Source organism: Felis catus, chromosome C1, assembly GCF_018350175.1.
Source record: "Felis catus isolate Fca126 chromosome C1, F.catus_Fca126_mat1.0, whole genome shotgun sequence".
Lineage (NCBI taxonomy): Eukaryota > Metazoa > Chordata > Mammalia > Carnivora > Felidae > Felis > Felis catus.
This window is the reverse complement of record NC_058375.1, coordinates 164209030-164228701: the sequence shown is the minus strand read 5'-3', so window position 1 is coordinate 164228701 and position 19672 is coordinate 164209030. Positions and strand designations below refer to the sequence as shown.

Genomic DNA, 19672 nt, shown 5'->3' with positions numbered 1-19672 from the left:
TTGGAGCGGAGGGCCAGGTATTTTTGTGAAAGGACACGTAAGTAACTTCATTTTTCCCTGCCGGCTCTGCAGCCATGCCGCTGGGAGACCCATCGGCCGGAGTAAATGACTCAAGATCACGAACTCTCACACCTCCAAATAACAGGCCAATTAAAAAGGAAAGAAAGAAAAGAACGAGCTAGACGGAGATCACAGTGAAATATTGTAAAGAGACACCCGCCGTAGGCTAATTCTAATACCAGGCCCATTTTAAAAATCAGAACTACATCATCTCCTCCTTCCTACCCTCCCCCATTTTTATTTCCTAGGTGCTCACACCTCACCGGGGGCTCCCAAGCCCCTGCCTTCTTGGTCCGACACAGTCTTGTTTATATTTTATTGTCCCGATTTTAAGACCCAGTTTTGTCTGCATTTCTCCCTTCCTCCCACAAACACAACATCAAAATGAGATGGTTTCAAAGCGAAGCGCCGAGCCTGTCGTAAACTCATTACCTCCAGACGTCTCGCCGGCTCGATGGCTTTATGACACCTTGGCTCTTCCTGTTTTCAAAGAGCCCTAGGTATCGGGTTGGCCGCAGGGGCGGGAGTAAGCAGCACCTTCTGCCGGATCTGGGCCTTGGCTTTCCCTCCCAGCCCCCCCTCTGCTTTTTCTTCAAGTCCCCTCTTTCATCAGGATCCCCCCAAACTCTGCCATTGCCCCCCGCCTTCCACCCAGCCCAGGCCACACGGGCGCCGCCGCCCCTCAGGCCTGCAAAGGCTGTGCTGGGCCCGAACCCTCACTTACAATGACCTTCATTTTAGTCTCTGAAGGCGGCCCTCTGAGGGCCAAGCTGGGGGCTAAACAGTCACCGAAACTGAGTTGGGGGGGAGGGGGCGTTGAGAAGGGGTGGGGATAGCTGAGGAGGAGAGACTTGACCATTTCGATCTGCTAAGGTCACTTTGGGGCTCTTGAGGGTAGGGCGGAAGTTCCCAGCCTAACTGGCTCAGCCCTCCGGGAGCCAGCCAGCCTGACGAGCTGGGGGGAGCTGCTCCCGAGTACAGAGTTGGCCTTTCCCTTGTTTAGAGAGGAGAGTGGATGGCTGGTACTTCATCAGCAGCGGGAGAGGTGGGGTGCAGTGTGCCAAAGCTCCAGCGAGAGGGTGCCTGGCTTGGGGGGGGGGTGGCGTGGACTTTGCTGGGCACTGCCGTGAGGCTGACACTGGGCCCAGGGCACAGAGTTCGCGGAGAAGCTGGAATCAGGCTGGGGGAAAGACAGAGCAGCCAAGGGCCCCCCAGAGGCTGTGCTCTGGCTGCCTCTGCCCACACAAAGGGAGACTCAGAGGCACATCAGACAGACCTCTCAGGTGTAAGGGCTCCAGATTTTTAGCAGTGTCTCCCTCCCAGAGATGGGGGAGAAGTCCTGTGAGGGTGGTATTTTGCAGAGAAAAAGAGAAAGCAGGCACACAGTGTTCAGGGCCAGCGTCTGGGCTCCATTTGATCAGGTCAGCATTTATTGGTAGGAAGCGGTAACATTTACAACTGGTCCTCAGGCAGGAGCCCGGAGGGCCTACACCCGCGGCCGCCCACGCGAGGTGAGCCCTCCCCAGGAGAGAGCGGCTCCTCCAGTGCACTGAGAATAAACCCCCGACCCACCAGAGGCCCTGGGCTCCTCTCTCGGCCTCATTTCAGGTCTCAGCGGAGGGCCGGCGGGCTCTCTGAGGGAAGAGGACTTCACTAACTGGTGGGCAACCTGGGCGGGCCCCCCAGGGTTGTCGCTCTGCCTTCATTCTCAGAAGTGGGGCGCACTTGGCCCTTGCTTGAGCAGCTCTGGGGGCTAAACTACAGCACTTTTCAGAAACATAGGGGACATTTACACAAGAGAGGGCTCTTCAATCCAGCGTGCACTCACAAAATATAGCATTTCCTATGGAACCAACGGGTCAGGAAAGGGAGGGAGCGGGAAAAGGCGAAACCCCAAAGCCACTTCGTTTCTCCAACACATAAGCGAGCAAATACAGAGTCCCCCAAATACCTCACAGAGACCAACCGCACAGTCACTTCTACCTAAAAAAAAAAAGGGGGGGGGGGAATGTCCGAATCGCTGGAGAGTTTCTGGAAATCAAGCACCCACAAACAAACAAACCAAAAAAAAAAACAAAAACAAAAACAAAAAAAAACCCGCTGCTTTTGCAGCGCAGAGTGGTCCCGCCAGCGGCGCGCCGGGTCAGTCTCCTTTGGGGCATTTCTCCTTGCTCATCTTTTTCATTTTCATTCTACGATTCTGGAACCAGATTTTGACTTGTCTCTCTGTGAGGTTTAGAATCCTTGCCACCTCGTAGCGCCGGTCCCGGGTGAGGTACATGTTAAAGAGGAATTCCTTCTCCAGCTCTAGCGTCTGGTATTTGGTGTAGGGACAGCGCTTTTTCCGGGTGGAGCGAGCGTGGATCCAGTTTGCTGCAGGGTTGTCTACGAAGAGGGGGGTTTGGAGAAGGGGATCGAGGGCGGAGGGGAGGCAAGGAGAGACGACAGGGTGGGGGAGAGAGGTCGTTAAATTAATTTCACCAAGGATGGCCGCTTTTCACAACTTGGGGGGAATTATCATAAAAAGCCTTAATGCCCGCGCTCTGTTTACCGTACAAACCGCGCGCCGAGGGTAGGTGGTTATGGGAAGCTTTTTATGGATGCGTGTTGCTCGCCTAGGCTAGGGTAGGCGTCTAGACGTTTTTATAGGTTAGTAAAACTATCAGTTTTGCACATTCGAGCCTTACAGGTTTCAGCAATAAATCAGGGGGCAATTTCTTTTGCACTTACTTGGGTCAAGTTGCTGCTGCGGCGGCTGCGGATGCTGCTTCTCCTCCTCCTTCAGTGGGCAGCCTGGGCTGGGGTGGTCGCTGCAAGCCGAGGGCTCCGAGGAGCCGCCTGCCCCAGACCCGGACCCGATCCCTGCCCCGGGCCCGGTTCCCCCAGCCGCAGCTGCTGCCTTGTCCCGTAGGAACGAGTTGCAGGAGAACTCGGGGCCGCCGCTCCCCTGGGACTCCCGGGCCGCGGAGCACTCAGTCCGTTTGGAGGAGGAAGACGTGGAAGTGGAGGAGGAGGTGGAGGTGGCGGCGGCGGCGGCAGGGGTCGGGGCCGCTCCGGTTTCAGGCTTAATCCCGTAGTGGCGCCCGTTGGGTGGGCCGCTGGGGCCGGGGCTGGGACCAGGGCCCGGGCCACCTCCGCCCCCGCCGCCGCTGCTACCGCCTCCGCCCGCGCCGCCCGGAAAACCGGGCAGCGGCTCCATCCAGGAGCGCATGTAGCGGCCGGGCTCGGAGGCGGCGGCGGCCAGGGGCGGCGGGGGCACGTACGGGTGGTAGAGGCCGCTCATCGCCGCCGCCGCCGGGGGCTGAGCGGGCACCGCGGACCACGAGGCGGAGAACACGGCCGATTTGGGGGCAAAACTACACGAGGCAAACTCGGCGGCAGCGGCGGCCGGGCTGTCGGCCACACCTGCGGGCCTGCCCTGCGCGCCGGGCCCCGGCGGTCCAAAGCGCGCGGCGAACACCTCATCGCCCTCATGGCCTATGAGCGAGTCCACGTAGTAGTTGCTGAGGGTGCCACTGGAGGACATTTTGAGGCGCCGTGCGCTCCCACCCAAGGTTACACTGCCCGCCGCGGCGCCGCTCCCCGCCGGCGCCCGAGCCGCCGACTAGTTCGCAGGCTGCAGCTTCCACCATTGGTCGCGCGGCCCACGTGATCATATTTACCAATACCGGGAGTAAATCAGTCCGCTAAACTGGGGGCTGCTGTGATTTAAAAAATATATATATATCATCATCAACATAAACGCCGCAATTAGAGCGCGTGAGCCCGGTCCGTGCGCCCGGCTCGGTCCGGCCGGGCCCGGACAGCCGGGCGGTGGCTGGAACCACTACGCCCGACCGTGGCCGGAGGAGGCGCTGGGGACTATTTGTTCGTCTCCTCTAGCCGTCCTCGGTCCTGCAGTTCGAACCGAGACGCTGCCTCCCTAGCGCCTGGACTTCGAGCCACCGGCAGCGTGTCCAGGGCGCACCGAGCGCTCGGCCAGAGCCCGGAGCAGCCCGGGGAGCGCAGGGCGGGATGAGGCCCAAGCCAGGCCGGCCTTCCGAGGCGGCCCCCTGGCGCCCGAGGGGAGTTTTTTCCTTGTGCCTCTCTCCCTACCCAAACCCGCCCCTCCCTTCACATACCCACACACGCTCTCTCACAGCTTGTCGTGTTGTTTAAAACAGGTGGAAGACCTCTGTAATGATATTATGCCTTTCAATAAAAATTTTATGAGGTGTATTTGATTATAGATTAATGTGTCCCTAATAAAACGGACGGATGGAGCAGCTCGAGGGCCTCCTCCCCCTACCGCACTCACACACGCCCGCGCAGCCACACACACCCCCGACGTGAGGCTGGGCACACGCCGCGGCCCGAAGGGTGAGCTGGGGCGGCCTGGGCCGCCGACTGGGTGCTTCGCTGGCCACCGGTGGGGCTTCTGTGTGCCCTCGGAAGTGCCGGCAGGCTGTCGAGTAGGCACCGCGAAGACAGTGGCGGCCAGGGTGCCTTGTCTCCTCCGGGGCTGCCGGAAAGGCCCTGGAAGAGAACACGCCATAGGGCAGAACCCAAATGCTAGCGCAGGCCCGCTCCCATCCACCGCCCCAACCCTGCCTTGAAGAGGCCAGCGGGAACCGCATCTCCCGGGGCCAGGACCGCTTCTTGTGGTTGTCCTTGGGCCACTGTCTTCTGAATTCTTCTTCTTCCTTCCCCACCCCACCCCCCCTCCAGAGGTAAGGCTGGGCAGCCTTGAATCTGAGGGAAATGCCCATTGTCACTCCCAAATCCATGGTACAAAGCCTCGGAAGCGCCGCTGGGAGCCGAGACAAAAGCAGCCCCAGAGCAGGCGGCAGAGAATATATTCCTCACTCTACAAGTTGCTCAGAGCACCCTTGGAGGGATCCCAGCCCACCTCGAGCCCCGGAAAGGAAGGGGGTAAATGGCTCCTTATGGCCTGATTGATTGCCTTTGCCAATGGCTTTCTGATTTTGTTCCAGAAGAGATGCCTTTGCCTGTAGCACGGGTTTTCCTCTGAGACACGGCCCCCTGTCAACAACTAATGGCGCTCCCCACATTGCAGGGAGGAAACGGATAAGTTAAAATTGCCCTCCTTCTCCTGCCCAACCAATGGAGGTCTGGGCAAATCTATCCCAGTGTTCCCAACCTGGCATTGACTCCGAGCCTTCCCTCTCCCACCCCTAGGAAATGGCTCCCCTAAAGGGTTCTGTCTTGGAACTGGGGAAGGTTCTTGGTTTTCAGGAGGAGGTTTACAACCCTGAATAAATACGGAGCCTCCCATTGACTCCCTGGATGAGAACTGTAAGGCCTAGAGCCCCTCAATAGATAGTTTTATGGAGAAAAAGGAAGAAGTGAAAAGGCCGTGTTCTGTGAGGCTGCTTGAAGCTGGTGGAGAGCTTTTGCAACCACAGCACAACCTGGGGAAACGAATTCTCTGTCAGCTCTTCTCCCTTCTCCCAGGCAGCACTAGATAAGTCTGGACTCTCTCGGTGAAGGCTGGCTGGAGTTTTCCAAGCTGTGTCGGCAGCTGGAACATTGGACTTCATGGGAAGTCATGTTCATTTGCAAATTCTCTCTCAGTCACCTTTTGTACGTTTTCTTGCCTCCCAGAGACAGTGGCTCCAACCAGCGTTTTGTAATTAAATAGAGAGAGCATTACCTGGGGGAAAAAATTTCGTCCTTTAAGAAAATTTCGTGTGGGACCCTAAAAGGTAATGACTGAACATAAAATCCTTCCACAAGGAAACCAGGGCAAAGTGGGATGGGAAAACTCACCCATCCTCGGCTTCGCTGTGGCCTGGCTTGTCTTGCGCTTGGGATAGGGGTGGGGGTGAGGGAAGGGGGAGCAGAACTGGATCCGATGCAATGCTAGCTGCTGGTTGTCCTTGTTCTTGTAATGGAGGCCCGGCGGCTTCCAGGTGGGCAAGACCGCTTTCAACCTAGCCCTGACGATGGCGTGCCAGCCAGAAATCGCCAAGACCCCACTAAAAGTATTAAAAAAATAACACAACCAAAACCAAAGACAGGAAAACACACAAATGAGGTGCTGTGAAGAAAAAAGCAGTGTGGGCACAGGCTTACTTACCAGGCTCTGGTTAGAGGGGAACTCACACCCATCTAGAATTCAATTCTGTTACTACCTTGGGGAGGTGGGGGGGGGGGAGGGTGGGAGAGGCGGGGAGAAGACTCCCCTTCTTCCCAACTATGAAGCCAGCACACCCAGGCTGGATTATCATTCCCCCAGCCACTGCCAAATTTTAGCGCCCTAGGCCTCCTCCAGCCTCTCCTATCTTTCTCCCCCTGCCCTCTATCACCGCCCCCTCCCCCGACTGCCCCCAAACAAGCAGTTTAACAGGAAGATAATCTCACCAAAGGCTTTCATTTCCACCGAAACATACATCCGTTTCAGAAAGCAGAGGGAGCGAACTCGTTTCCAGAGTTTATTGCATTATACATGCGACCAGAACATGCACAGAAAGGACAGGTTGCTGTTGTACTTCTACCAAACCACAGATGCACCACAAGGGAAGGCTACAAGGCATAAGTCGTCAATATTCCATCTCACCAAGGACAATTGCTAAGTTCATTTGTGAAAAGATACATTGTAATGTGCTTTTTTAGTCCCCCTCCCCCCAAAGCTTGTGGGTTTTCGTAATCTTTTTTAAATATATATGTAATTTAAGTACTTTAAAGTACTGGATGTATTCAAAACGCCATGAGATCATGGACTAACCACACACACAGACCTTTTGTGTTAGGAAAAACATGAAAAAGTCACATTGCTGGATGGATGAATGGACCGATGGAGGCTGTACAGTTCCAATAAGTTAAGACCCAAATGAAAATGCGCAGTAATAGTTACCCTGCATTACGATGAAAAAATAATAAATTACACGTGCTAGTTTTTTTTTAATATATATACTCATAGGGATTACAGATCACTTGCAGCACGAACAGAATGACCCCAAAGTCACATTCTAGCAGGAAACAAAACAAAACAAAACAAAAAACAAAGAGCAATGAAGGTTTTGTTTCCGCCTTCCCAGTCCTCCAGCACTCGGCCCTGGAACGCGGTGCCCCCTCTCCGATCCTGGCCTCCGACGGGCCTGGGACCTAAGAGAAGGTGAGGTTGGCGGTCAGTTCTCGGATCCGGTTCTCTCGGCTCATCTTCTTGAGTTTCATTCGGCGGTTTTGAAACCAAATCTTGACCTGCCTGTCGGTGAGGTTAACGCTCTTACTGATCTCTAGGCGGCGCTCGCGGGTGAGGTACATATTGAACAAGAACTCTTTTTCTAATTCCAGCGTTTGGTGCTTAGTGTAAGGGCACCTCTTCTTTCTGCCACTCTTTGCAGTGAGCCAGTTGCTGGTTGGAGTATCAGACTTGATTTCCTCTAACAAAATTAAAGGGAGAAGAAGAAAAAAAAAATCAAGATTTTTTTTTTTCTCTCTCTCAGCCTGTTCAAATGTACCCTTGGCCATGACCCCGCTGGCAGCCAGGCCGCTTTGGGAAATGCTGGTATTAAACATTCCTCTTATGAGGTGGGCCCTGGAAGGGATTTGTAATTGATGCCAGATTAGTTTAAATGCCCACAACGACACGATGGAGGGTACTCTCGCCCTCGATGCTAGTAGGGTTGTCTCTCTCTCCCTCTCTCTTTTTCTCTCTCAACTTTCTGACCTGCACAAAACATTAGTACAATAGTAAACTTTCAGGATCTCCCCAGCAACGTTCTAAGTGGTCAGCTCACAACAGGGCTGGAGTGGAAGAAACAAACCACAGCCTGAACAAGACTGCCAACCCCACTGCTGCCTCACATCCCCAAGGCTGCCACTTCTTCCCCACTTCTCCTGCGCAGGCGGGGAGCCCCACAACCAGGTTTATAGTCGCCCTTCTCTTTCAAAAGATAACCAAGGAACTGAGTGCATCTTCTCCGACCTGCCTGGGCATTGAGGTACTCCCCAGAATTTCTTGAATTCTCATACCTTCTTGTCTCCACACAAAAGCATTCCCCGAGCTTCTTACTGTGGCCCACCTCTGGACACTGGGGGAGAGGCTCTGGGGCAGGGTTCCTCCTCAAAAAGCCAGAGCCCCTGGCTCTTTGCCCTAGCCCATGCAGATTCCATTCTCCTCCCTTCAGCCTTTGCCCCCTTTGCAAATGGATTGCAAAGCTTGCGGCACTTTCCCCAGACAAAGCCAAGGTTACCCAGCCCCGCAGAGGTAGGGAGCCCTGTTCCCCAGCTCAAGCGCCAGTCAGCCCAGTCATCTCGTTCCCATTGCCGCCCCCAAGCTCGCAGGATGCGGGGTGCACACACTTGAACACGAACACGGTGCCTTGGACCACCTTAAAATCATCATTGGGTGAAAGGCAAAGCTGGGACTGCAAATCTGAGCGGGAGAAAGGAGGTTCTGGGGCCGTGTTTACGAGCCGCAGGTCTCATTTGCCCTCTTTTGTTGCATTTCAGGTCTAGCTCAGGAAAAATAAACCCGGCAAGCCCTTCCTCTGCCCAGGCGCCATCAGCGTGGGGCCAGGACTAGCCAGGAGGGCCAGGGCAGCCGGGGAGAAGCTGGGACCTTCTCGAGACTGAGACTGCCCCTCTAAAAGCCGGGAGGAGCAGCACCTGCCAGTCGGGCCCCGCCTCAGCTGCCCCGGCTCGACGCTGGGCACCCAGGCGCTCCCTCTCTGCCGGGTTCCCGGGCTGCACGCCCCGCTGGGGTGGCAACTTGCTCATACCGACCTTTGCTTTCCTTCTCCTGTACTTCGGGACTGGACACGGAGACCTCAGCCAGGCAGCTCCTTTCTTCCGGAAGGCCGCCCTTGGCCTCGGGGCTCTCCACCTGGGAGACTTTGGTGGGCTCCTGGCCGCTCACAGGCTCGTTCATCTTCTTTTCCATCTGCAGCTGGGCGGCCGAGAGCTGCGGCTTGGCCGCGCCGCGAGGGTTGAGCTGGAGCATGACTGTGGAGCTGCCTTCGGGGCTGTTATTGTACTCTTGGGTTTTCCCGGTGGCGTAGGTCTGACTCAGTCTAAAATATCCAGGGACAGGAACCTCGGGGTTCTCAACGGGACAGGACTCAGGGACCAGCCTCTGGTACGAAGGGACCTCAGCAGAAATGAGTTTGTTGCGCTTATCAGAATACATGCAGCAATTGGATTCTTCCTTAATGTTGGTGGTGAAGGAGCAAGTGGGGACTTGCTGTGTAACAGGTTGCTCTATTCGACAAGATCTGTTCGGGTCTGTCCAACTGTCTACTTGAGGTATATAAGGATGCACATTCATACCCATATTTTGGTGGTTCACTTCTCTTTTGGCCAGAGACGGGAGCAGTCCACAGGTTTGCATTCCATAGGTCCCCATGTCTGCGCTAGGTGGTGGCATGTACATGCTGGCGCTGCTCGAATAAAAACTGTCACTCCTGCAGGCACTGATCAAGGAATCTACTAAAAAAGTATTAGCAGCAGGAGAGCTGTTGGGAAAGGACATTTTGGGGAGGAATTTGAAGAAGAGAGATTGTGTCCTTTGTAGGCTGACATCTCTAGGAAAACATTCCCCGTGTAATTGTGGATGCCTCTGCCGACCACATGACAACCAAGCCAATGAGATTTGAAAATGGCCTTGAGCCGCAGCCTCCTCGCAGGTCACGTGCTCCAGAGCCCGGCCGGCCGGCCGCGTAAGCACGGACAACAGCGACATCTACTACGCGCCCGTGATAGTGCGCGCTGGAGACAACCGGCCCAGCGCTCTCCGTCGCCCGCCAGCCTCCCCGGGGCTCGTTCGGCCGGCCAGCCCCACTCGCGTCCCCCCGCTCCGGCCGCCGGGCCCCGCTGGCGGAAGGAAAGTCTCGGCCAGAGGGGCCTCCGGGAGGACACGCGCGGGGAGGGAAGCCGCAGTGCCGTGGCGCCAGCTCACAGAAGCATTCCCCGCACACACCCAGGCAGAACGCGCCCCAGAGCCGGGGCACGGGCGGGGGGTGGGTGCCCGGCTGGTTCAGTTTCTCCCGGGCAGCCTGGGAAGGTGAGTCGGATTCCCCGGGCTCTGCGACGCCCCACCCCAGGGAGCCACAGTAAAGATCTCTCACGCAAAGACGCGGCCAAGTTATGGTGGGGAGCCGAGGCGAGAAGAGCCGCGAGGGCTAAGAGGCCAAGCAGCTGGCCAGCCCGGAGCCCCGAGGACCGGCCGGCTCTGGCGCTGTCCATTCCCTACTCCGGCCCGAGGGAGATGCGGGCTCCCGGCCCCTCCGCGCCCCAGTGGGCTCTCCGAGCCTTGGAGCCTTCGGCAGTCGGAGGAACCACACCCCGACCTCTGCGGCCGGGCCGCTGGGAGCTTTCAGCCCGGAGACAATCCCTCGCCAGCAGCGGGCTATCCTGGAAAGCGTCCCTCCGGTTCCCAGCGGGAGAACGAAACCGAGGTTTCCCTCCCCACACACCCTGATAATAATGAGCAAAGAGGAAGGAAGGGAGGGAGAAAGAAAAGAATTTTTTGCAAGGAAAGGGGAAAACTCTCGCCCACAGACTCCAGAAGTTTTAGAAAACTGACTGGGCCGAGTAGCAGACAGAGAGAGATGCAAAGGTGTCATTTGGTTCTTCTGCCAAGAAAAATATGTTTTCCTTTTATGGATTTTGTAAAAGCATTGGTTTCTGACAAGTGCAAGGTACAAAAGGTTGTGGAATTTATTAATACATATTAAGAAGAATCAGGGCGATCAATAAAATTCTCATCTACATTCTTGGGCTACTTGGTAATTTTCTTGCTTCTGAAGGTTTTTAAAGAGTTATACCCGCTGTTGCCACACACGGGAAGATATTTTATTAACAAATCAATCGAGACTTTGTAAAGGATAAGATTAATAGTTAAGATTTAGCATAATGGCGTTCGCTTTATGAATTATTGAAAATTATACTATTGATTTTTCCCCTTCGCTACTAACCAAGAAGGTCAATTTTTGTTTTAACACAAATCGTCAAATATTAAAAGCTATACTTTTGTCAGAAGTTGAGTTTTATAGTTTTGGACAATTGCTAAAATTATTTGACACCGGTTTGCTTGGGTAAGGGGAGGGAGAAAAAAAAGGAGGTGGGAGAACCTTAGTCCTCTGTTTCCTTTGGTGACGGAAAGTTCTATAAAGAGGATTTGGTCTGGGGTTGTGGTCGAGCTCATTAAAGAACAACCACCATCACCACCATGGAAACTCAGAGTTTTATGAGAAACTTCTCCAACAACTTCCTTTCTTGTTCTCTGGTTGCAGGCGGGTGAGCCGCCCTTCGGAAGCCCCGGCCTCGGGGCAGCAGCGGGGAGCTTTAACCTTGATTTCCAAAGGCTTGCCCTAGGCGAGGGGCCGGGCCAGGGCACAGGAGCCGTCCTCGGGCTTCCCAGATCCCCTTCCCAGCATCTGAGAGAGGAAAAGGGCCCCAGAAACCCTGATTGGGAACCAGTTTCTCTCGGTCCGGGAAGGCGTCTGTGTTTTCTTCTCTCCACACTCGCCTTGTGCGGGCTGGCCTTGGATTTCAGGCCCAGAGACTGAACTTGTGGGCAAATTGGGTTTCCGCCTCAGCAGAACATTTCTTTGGAGCCCGATGCTCATTAACGCGTCTCAGCATTCTTGGGGAACTAGGAGCCTGCTCACTCCTTCACAAAAACCTTTTCCAATAAACCCTTTGTCCCCCCTCCCCAAAAGGAATCTCCCCTGGCCTGGTGGAAACAGGCGCTGAACATTATTTTCGGCCTTGGGACCACTTTGCCTGTCCCCTCTAAGTGCCCTCGCCCAAACAATAACCCCTTTTAAAAAACTCCACGGTGGCAATGAGACAGACCTTTTAAACCTTTACGCAGCTGTTCAAATACAACATCATTGTCAGGTTAAAAGCCTGGCGCCTCTAACTGCTCCGGCTGCGGGATGCCGGCTGGCGAAGCCCGGGGTTTAAACATTACCTTTCCGCAGGGGTGGCTGATTTTAAGCTTGAGGATGGGGAGGTGGCGGTGAGGAAAGCAGGAGAAAAAAAAAAAAAATCCAACTTTTCACTCTAGCCTGCTACAGTCCTGTTCAAAGCTAACAGCCGCTGACCATCACCCCCAAAATGGTTTTATCACAAGGTGGAGATCATGATCCCGGCCACGGTTAAGCGTGCCCAAGGCTGGACAAAGTGCCCGCTGCACACACTCTCGGCAGGCACCCTGACGCCAGCCTGGCGCTCCAGGACTGCCGTCCCTTTGCATCTCAGCCAGGGGAGCTGCCTGGAACTCGGATGTCCAATTCTCCCTATCCCACTCGTGAGACAAGACTGTTTAATCTAATCGGGAATTTTATGCCCATCAAATGCCCTTTCATAATCTTTATTTATACACGAAGAAAACATTAGGCGAAAACCCAGCAATTCCTTGCGGAGCGGGTAGGTCTAGCGGTGAGCCAAAACAAACAAGATCTGCCTTCCGAATTTGGGGGCCTTTCTGTTTCAACTCTCAGTGGCTTGGGGCTCTAAGTCACCCCCGCACTGGAAGCTTTAAATAGGTCCTCTTCGTTCACAGAAAACGTGTATCAGATATAATTTTGAATCTATTATCACAAAATTCTATTTCATTCTTTCTCAAATATCTGCCTTCAGACCAGTTCCTTGAGGCCAGAGACTCCAGTGTTTCAGGGCGATTTTATCATAAAAATTGAGCAAAATAGAAAGAATACAGGAGGATGATCTGGACCTGGGAGGATGGAACATCTGGCTAAGACTCTAAGGCTAACTAACATGGGGCAAATGGAATGAAAAGGCAGTGGCTTTCGGGGCCAGCCTGTATTTTGCTTACGAGTATTTAATGTAGGTCCATAGCTGCTGTTTTCGATCATCTTTAGATCAGTTGGAGCAGTTACCATTAATAATAAATCAATATCGCGCTATAAAGGAGATGAATATCCATATTTGTGCGGAGACATCCTTCTCCCTGGCACAGCTCTTCCCAGAGAAAAATTAATAGGGTCGCTTTAGCAAGAAATTAGCATTTGTAATCAAGAAGTGGCTTGCATCTGCGCTCCTCTGTCACCAGGAAGAAGAGCAGTGACCCTGGGCCTGAGTAGACCTGGGGACTCCTAGGTTCACCCTGAATTCGGGCCCTGAGTGGCCTCAGGGCTGTGTCACTCTTTGGGGGGCAGAGCGGATGGGGACAAATTTTAAAGGCTTCTTCCCCAGGGAGCCCCTCCGGGTTGCACTGTGCACCTCCCAGGCAACTTGAAAAGCAATCAGGGGGGCAAGTGGGGAGGCTGTGGAAGCCACCACCACCTCAATGAAGAGTGTGTGGAGACTGTGCAAAAAGGCTGGCCGCTGGGGAGCCTCTTTCCGTTACAGACACAAAAGATTCCTACTTGGCTCATTTTCCCTCCACTTCAGGATCTGAGACCTCGGTGACTCAAGATACATGGCCACACTCCACGAGCGCCACCGGCTCTGAACAGTCAGGAGGGGTTGGCGCTGCAGCCCCCCTAAGTCCTGGTCCAACCCTCTGTCCTTTTTCAGGCCCATGTAGGGCGCTGCTGCTAGGAAGGGAACTGCGGACTGCCGAGCACCCGTTGGCTGAGGAAGGCTGCCAGCCAAGGCCGAGAGACCCCCGCCCCCGAAAGGCCACGTGCACCCCCGCTGCAACTGCCTAAAGAGGAACACAACGACATTTGGGGAGGAGAGTTCTCGCCCCACCTGGACTGAGGCCCAGGTCAGGCTCCGAGAGAGAAATGTCGCTTCACGATACCGACCCGCGGTCAGACAGACAGGAGTCAGGGGTGCCCGCGGGGAACACCTATGCCTCTGGCTGACGCCTCACTTGGGGGCTCGTGGCGCCCCAGCCTCCCCTGAAGCCGATGCCGGCTCCCAGGGGTGGACCCAGGGCCTTTGGTCCAGGGTCTGGAGAAAGGAGAGAGAGACAGCGGAGCCGAAGAGGCCAGCACTAATTCTGGGGGATGGAGGCGCTTCACAATGAACTTCGGGAAAGAAGGCATAGCCACCTTCCCTTAGAACGGCCCAGGTCCTGCAGCCCTCCCTTCTGGAACCTCCCTTTTGGACAAGGATGGTGACAGAGGCCCTCCCCAAAGTCAGGGGCTTTGCAAAAGGGGGATGGGGCACAAGGAGGACACGCAGCAAGAAAACCGCTTCCAAGAGCTGGTGCCAAAATCAAACTCCGTGCTCAAGGCCAGCAGGCGGCTGGGAAGAATGTCCAGGATTCTGTCAAAGGCAAAGCTCGTTTGCTTCAAATGCAACCCCCATTCTCTGCCACCTTGTAGTGTAAATGTTTCCCCGGGATGGTCTGCCGCTACCCGCAGCCACCAAGCCCAGCTTGACCCTGTCGCCCCAACTCATAGTTCTGCCAGAGCCTCCCATCACCGGGCACCAGGCACCGCTCGATTGGGGGGCACTCCCTCGCCCAGAACGACCCCCTCAGTCCCAACGCGGCTCATGGCTCATTTTCTCTGAGACCACACTCAGCTAAGTTGCCGGCGCCCTCATCTGTCTTAAACAAAAGCCTTTTAATCATCTCAGGCGGTCGGAGAGCGTACCAGGCGGATGCTGTTTTGGGGAGGAGTTGGTCCTACCCTGTATCCTTCTTCATACTCAAACCAACAAGAAAATGGATTTTCTCTAATTTAATTAACTCGCAGTGGCATGGCTTATTTCGAAATGCACATATTTGTCTTCTAAAAAATCTCTCCTCGACACCACCAGGTTATACTACGGTATTCTTTGCGACAGCCTTATCTTTAGGAAGACAACGATTAGGTGATTGTCTATTTCAGGAATCCGGGTAGCTCCTTTTTCTCTATCTTTATACAACTTCCCACACCTCGTGGCTGCTGAGAACAAACAAACAGCAAACAAATACCTTAGGGGCCGCCGGTTTCTAACGGGCTGAGATTGCCTATTAGAATCCAGTATTGGAAAGATACGGTACCGCGGCCTATTCCGCCAAACGCGGCTTCTGGAACGTGAGCACGCCCCCGTGTGGCTCTCCAAGGCCATGCAAACGGGAAACGGTATCTCTCGGTTGGGCTTACCTAAGAGGGTGGACACACAAGCTTGCTACATTTAGACGCAGTTAAAAAAAAAAAAAAGACACACGGAGAGAGAGAGAAATAAACCAGTTTTAAGATCCTGCAACGATCATACTACTAGGGCACTGACATTTTAACGGACGTCCAGAAATCCACACAAAGGAATCCCCTTCCGAACGAAATTATTCAATTGTAGGCTTTGTTTCTCTTGCAATTTTCACCAAAGGTTGAGGGGGCACTTTAGAAAACAGCACAAATATTTTTAGTTTTGTTGCATAAAGTACAATAATTTATCTGACGGGGCAACAGTTCCCCTCCCCCCCCCAAATATAGCGAAGGTGTAAATCTGACTAGAGCTTCCTCTTTCAGACGCCTGCTTTTAAAGTCATGGTTCTTCATTACAGCAAAGGGGACTGCTATCTATGACACCCTCTCCCCCCCCCCCAGAAAAAACCCACCTCAGTATATACCAGCTGTATAAAAAACATGCTGGTAGACATTTTAATCTAACCAGTATTTAAAAAAGAAGTCAATTGCTATCGAATTACACAAATGTTTGAAGGGAAATTAAGGTTATTGATCCTGAAATTAGGAATTTGCTTAGATTTATGGTGAGCCCCTGTTATGATTCTGTGTGGTCATAAATGTATGTGGGGGTCTGGATATGTGTAAGCATGTGTGTGTGTGAGAGTGGGTGGCGGCTGAATATCACAGAAGAACCTTAAGGCGCCTAATTATTCAGAAAGGTTAAAGGTGATGACCTTGACATTTTGGAAGTTCAAAGGCATACACTTATGCACTTATGTTTTTCCTTCCCCCCCCCAAACTTTGGCAATTAAAAAAATTTTGCATTTGGAAATGCATACGTCCTCTGAAGATGCATGGGGTCCTGTACACCTTATGGTTTTGTTTTGTTTTGTTTTTGACTTTGGGCTTAGGAGAGGTTAAGAGTCATAAGATTCACTTTACTTTTTTCAGAGAAAGAGATGCTTTTCTCACTCCTACAGTTTATTGCACATTGCGGAAATCTCTTTTGGGCCCACCAGAAGGTGTATAATATAACCCAATTAAGCTGTTTAGAACTTTGGCTTTTATGGTGTTGTCTAGACAGTTCAAGGTTTTGTAAACAGCCTGGCCTGGCCCTGCAACATAAAGTGCTGTTCAGCCCCCACCACATTCTTTAACTTGAAGCGATAAATGCAGTGAGGAGTGGGTCTGCAGCCTCAGGCCCTATTGCAGGGAGGGGTCTTACCTCCTCTCCTGCAGGCCCGCTGTGACACTAGCAAGGACCCCAAGCCCTCTCCACCATTGGTAACTTCCTTTTGGCAAATTATTATTTTTTTCAATGAAGGTTTCTAACCTTGGTTTCTTTTGGGGGGGGGGGGACCCTGGCTCCTTGACAGCTTGTTAAGAGTGAATTTGGATTGTCTAACAAGTTTTTTTTTTAAATGGTTTTTGCCTTTTCAGAAATTCCAAGTTCACTAAGCTGGGAAATAGGGGGGAGGAGACGTCCTTCCTAGGTCCTGCTCTCCCAGCCTCATTGCCTGGAGGAAGGAGCACCACCATGGCTGGGTCCCACCCTCGATTCAGAAATTCATCTCTAGAGTGAATTTTAACATGAGTGTAACCTAGAGAAGGTGAGAGAGAGCTACTCTTATTTCAGCAGGATCAAAAAGCATTTCACTTGATTTTCAGCTGCATATGGGAGAAGGTTCTGGCTACTAAAATACCCTAATCAGACAATAAACTTCTTTAAAGAGGAAAAAATCATATAGTGTGTTGAAGCTGTAACCTCCATTTTACTAGAAACCATTTATTCACACAAAACACAGTGACTTATGCCTCGATACGACAGACCAAAGGTACATTTCCCAGAGTTTAAATAATCTGCATTCACCAAGGGGGAAGGTCGGGTCCCTTAAACTCAGAACAAAAACAAGTGCCTTCCAACCAACCCAGCGGCCTAAACTCTCTACAGATCCCACAGCGTCCCCACGGGGACTCAGAGTGAGGGAGGGAGAACAACAGCACATTGGCGGTAAAATTGTAAAGGGACGTTTGCATTTACCATTTTCCCCTTATTAGGATCCATTCGGCCAAGTCCCCGGCCTCGTCCGCAGGCAGCAGTGGTCGCTGGGAGGTCCCGAGTTGACCGTGGGAAGGAATCGTGGAGTTCCACAGAGAAGAGGCGTCATTAAACCCAAGGACATTGGGCCTGCCGAGGGCAGGTTGCTGGGGAGGAGGGTGGGTGAGTGGGGCTCGGGGAGAGGGGTGCTTCCTGGAGCTCTCAAAATAAGGGGTTTCCAGTGAAATACTGCAGACGGTCTCTGTTCAGTTTCTTTTCTTTCATTCTTCGATTCTGGAACCAGATTTTGACTTGCCGGTCAGTGAGGTTGAGCATCCGAGAGAGTTGGAGTCTTTTCTCTTTGTTTATGTACACGTTAAAGAAAAACTCGCGTTCCAGTTCGCGGATCTGGTACTTGGTGTAGGGACAGCGCTTTTTCCGGGACCGCTGGGGGGCCACTGCAAGGCAAAGAAACCAAGAGGTGAGAGAGACCACCGCTGACTGCCCACCCCCACCCGCCCTGCGGCCCAGGCCCAAGCGAGGGCCAGGCCTCGGCCCGTTGGGGACGTCCCCTGCCGCAGCTGAAAGACCCTGCTTGCGTCGTGGGGGATGATATATGGGCGGGCACAGGAGAGTGCGGGCGTGGACGTGTGTACACGCCCGGACACACACACACACACACACACACACACACACACACACACACACACTGGCACAGAGGCGGAGAAGCAGAGGGCAAGGCAGGCTCTGAGTTGGAACCCTAAGGGAGAGAAACACGAGCGCGCCGGGGCATCTGCTCCGACTCCAGCCAGCAGCGCGCGTCAGCCAGAGGCTTGGATAAAGTCCAGTTCAAGGATCCCCCCACCCCACCCCCCTTAGAAGCAGGAGGCTCCAGTGTCCACATTCACCAAGTGGCTTGAAATCTCCCCTCCCTCACTCCATGGTCTCTAGCACCACCCCACCCCCCCAAACTGGGGAAAAGCTCTCTGTAGCGATTAATGTCCCCTCGAAGTCTACCTTAAGCCCACCTAAATTGGTTTCCTATCGTAAACACACTTTACAACGGCCCGGGAAATCTTATAGGATGTATAAACCCCTTCGAACGCTTATAAAGCAGCACATAAAACGGCGCAAGCAGAGGGAGGCCCCCGCCGCCCCCCCGCGCCCGCGGCCCCCCGGCCCAGCCGCCCACCCCGCACCGGGTGCCTACCTGTGCCGCCACTCTTTTCAGCCCCCGCCTCCCCCGGGGGCCCCTCGCCGTCGCCGCCGCCTCCTTCTGCCGCCCCCTTGGGCTCCGCGCCGGGGGTCGCCTTGGCGCAGGGACTTCCCCCGCCGCCACCGGCCCCCGTCTTGGGGTCGCCCTTGTCGGCAGCGCCCTCGGGCTGTGGCGGCGCAGGAGGCGGAGGGGGCTGCGGCCCGGCGAACGGGGGCCCGGGAGCAGCCTCGTAGAACTGGTCGAAACCCTGCGGCAGGATGCCGTTGCGGCCCACAGCGCTGTAGAAGTTGGAGGCGGCGCCCGCGGGGCCGTGTGGCGGCCCGGGCGCGGCGCACACTGGCTCGGGCGCCTTGAAGAGCACGTCCGGCCGGCGGCCCGCGGGAGGGAGCAGCTCGCGCTGCATGGCCGCCTCCTCAGCCGCCGCCGCCGCCGCCGCCGCCGCCGCGGCTGCCGCGTAGTAGGGAGCGTAGCCCCCGGCGCCGCCGCTGCCGCCCCCGCCGGGGCCGCCCCCGCCGCCGCCGCCCCCCGCGCCGCCGCCGCCGCCGCCGCGGTACGGCCACTTGGCGCGCTCCAGGCCGTAGTCGCGGAAGGCCACTTCGCGCACGGGCTGGACGTGCGGCGCCAGGTTGGAAGAGTAGGGGAAAGTCATCTGGCAGGACGACGGTTGCGATAGGAACGACGGCTTGCTGGCGAAGTCCGACGGGGCCACATAGTAGGCGCAGCCCGGCAGGTACATGCTGGCTGCGCTCGGGCCGCACTCATCAAAGTCGTTCATGGCTCCGCGGCGTGCGCGCCGGCGAGCCCCGGGCCGCTCCCCGCGCCGCCAACCTGAGCCATCGATTGCACAAGAGGCTTGGGCCAGGATCAACTAAGCAAAAATCCCCACCGGGCGCTGACGTGCAATTCATCTTGATTGATTCTGGTGGTAATTATGTCACGTGACGCCATGGAGAGAAATGTCCTTATATCTATATCAGCTCTCGCCAACACGCCCCGGGACGGCTCCTGGCGCCGAGACACGCGCGCGCTGGGGGCGGATCGGTCTCCCTCTCCAGCCGGCACTCTCCGGGCGCCCCCAGATCAGGCTGCGCCGCAGGCCGGTCACCTGTGCGCCGCCGGCGGCTGCCACTGCTGGGTGCATCTGCCACCGCCCGGCTGGGCCGCCCGCCCGCGCCCGCCCGCCCGCGCCGCTTTAAGTACGCGGACCGAAGCCGGCGGGGAGGAGGAGGGAGGGGGAGGAAGGGGGAGGAAGGGGGAAGGGAAAGAAGCGGAGAGCGGAGGGGGGAGCCCCAGCCCAGGGCACAGGGGACTAGGTGT

The 19672-nt window shown here is 54.9% G+C and overlaps 3 protein-coding genes across 3 annotated transcripts; all 3 read right to left on the bottom strand.

Moving 5' to 3' along the window:
• Positions 1-1448: 1448 nt before the first annotated feature.
• On the bottom strand, positions 1449-17280 carry HOXD9 (homeobox D9). The gene is made up of 3 exons (XM_019839123.3): positions 17143-17280; positions 2791-4575; positions 1449-2445 (listed from the first exon to the last, which is right to left on the bottom strand). The coding sequence occupies exons 2-3, from the start codon at positions 3584-3586 to the stop codon at positions 2204-2206; spliced, it is 1038 nt and encodes a 345-aa protein (XP_019694682.2). The 5' UTR covers positions 3587-4575; positions 17143-17280; the 3' UTR covers positions 1449-2203.
• On the bottom strand, positions 6482-15028 carry HOXD10 (homeobox D10). The gene is made up of 2 exons (XM_003990888.5): positions 8791-15028; positions 6482-7445 (listed from the first exon to the last, which is right to left on the bottom strand). Exons 1-2 carry the CDS (start codon positions 9743-9745, stop codon positions 7168-7170), a joined length of 1233 nt encoding a protein of 410 aa, XP_003990937.2. The 5' UTR covers positions 9746-15028; the 3' UTR covers positions 6482-7167.
• HOXD11 (homeobox D11) lies at positions 16854-19496 on the bottom strand. The gene is made up of 2 exons (XM_023259477.2): positions 18350-19496; positions 16854-17597 (listed from the first exon to the last, which is right to left on the bottom strand). Exons 1-2 carry the CDS (start codon positions 19128-19130, stop codon positions 17362-17364), a joined length of 1017 nt encoding a protein of 338 aa, XP_023115245.1. The 5' UTR covers positions 19131-19496; the 3' UTR covers positions 16854-17361.
• Between the last annotated feature and the right edge of the window lie 176 nt (positions 19497-19672).

Bases quoted from the DNA above. Each gene is read 5' to 3' on its own strand.
- HOXD11 (XM_023259477.2), bottom strand. From the start codon at position 19,130: ATGAACGACTTTGATGAGTGCGGCCCGAGCGCAGCCAGCATGTACCTG. The intron at 17,598-18,349 runs GTAGGCACCCGG...TTTGCCTTGCAG, and splicing joins TGAAAAGAGTGGCGGCACAG to TGGCCCCCCAGCGGTCCCGG.
- HOXD10 (XM_003990888.5), bottom strand. From the start codon at position 9,745: ATGTCGCTGTTGTCCGTGCTTACGCGGCCGGCCGGCCGGGCTCTGGAG. The intron at 7,446-8,790 runs GTCGGTATGAGC...TAATTTTGTTAG, and splicing joins ACAGGAGAAGGAAAGCAAAG to AGGAAATCAAGTCTGATACT.
- HOXD9 (XM_019839123.3), bottom strand. From the start codon at position 3,586: ATGTCCTCCAGTGGCACCCTCAGCAACTACTACGTGGACTCGCTCATA. The intron at 2,446-2,790 runs GTAAGTGCAAAA...CCCTCTTCGTAG, and splicing joins GCAGCAGCAACTTGACCCAA to ACAACCCTGCAGCAAACTGG.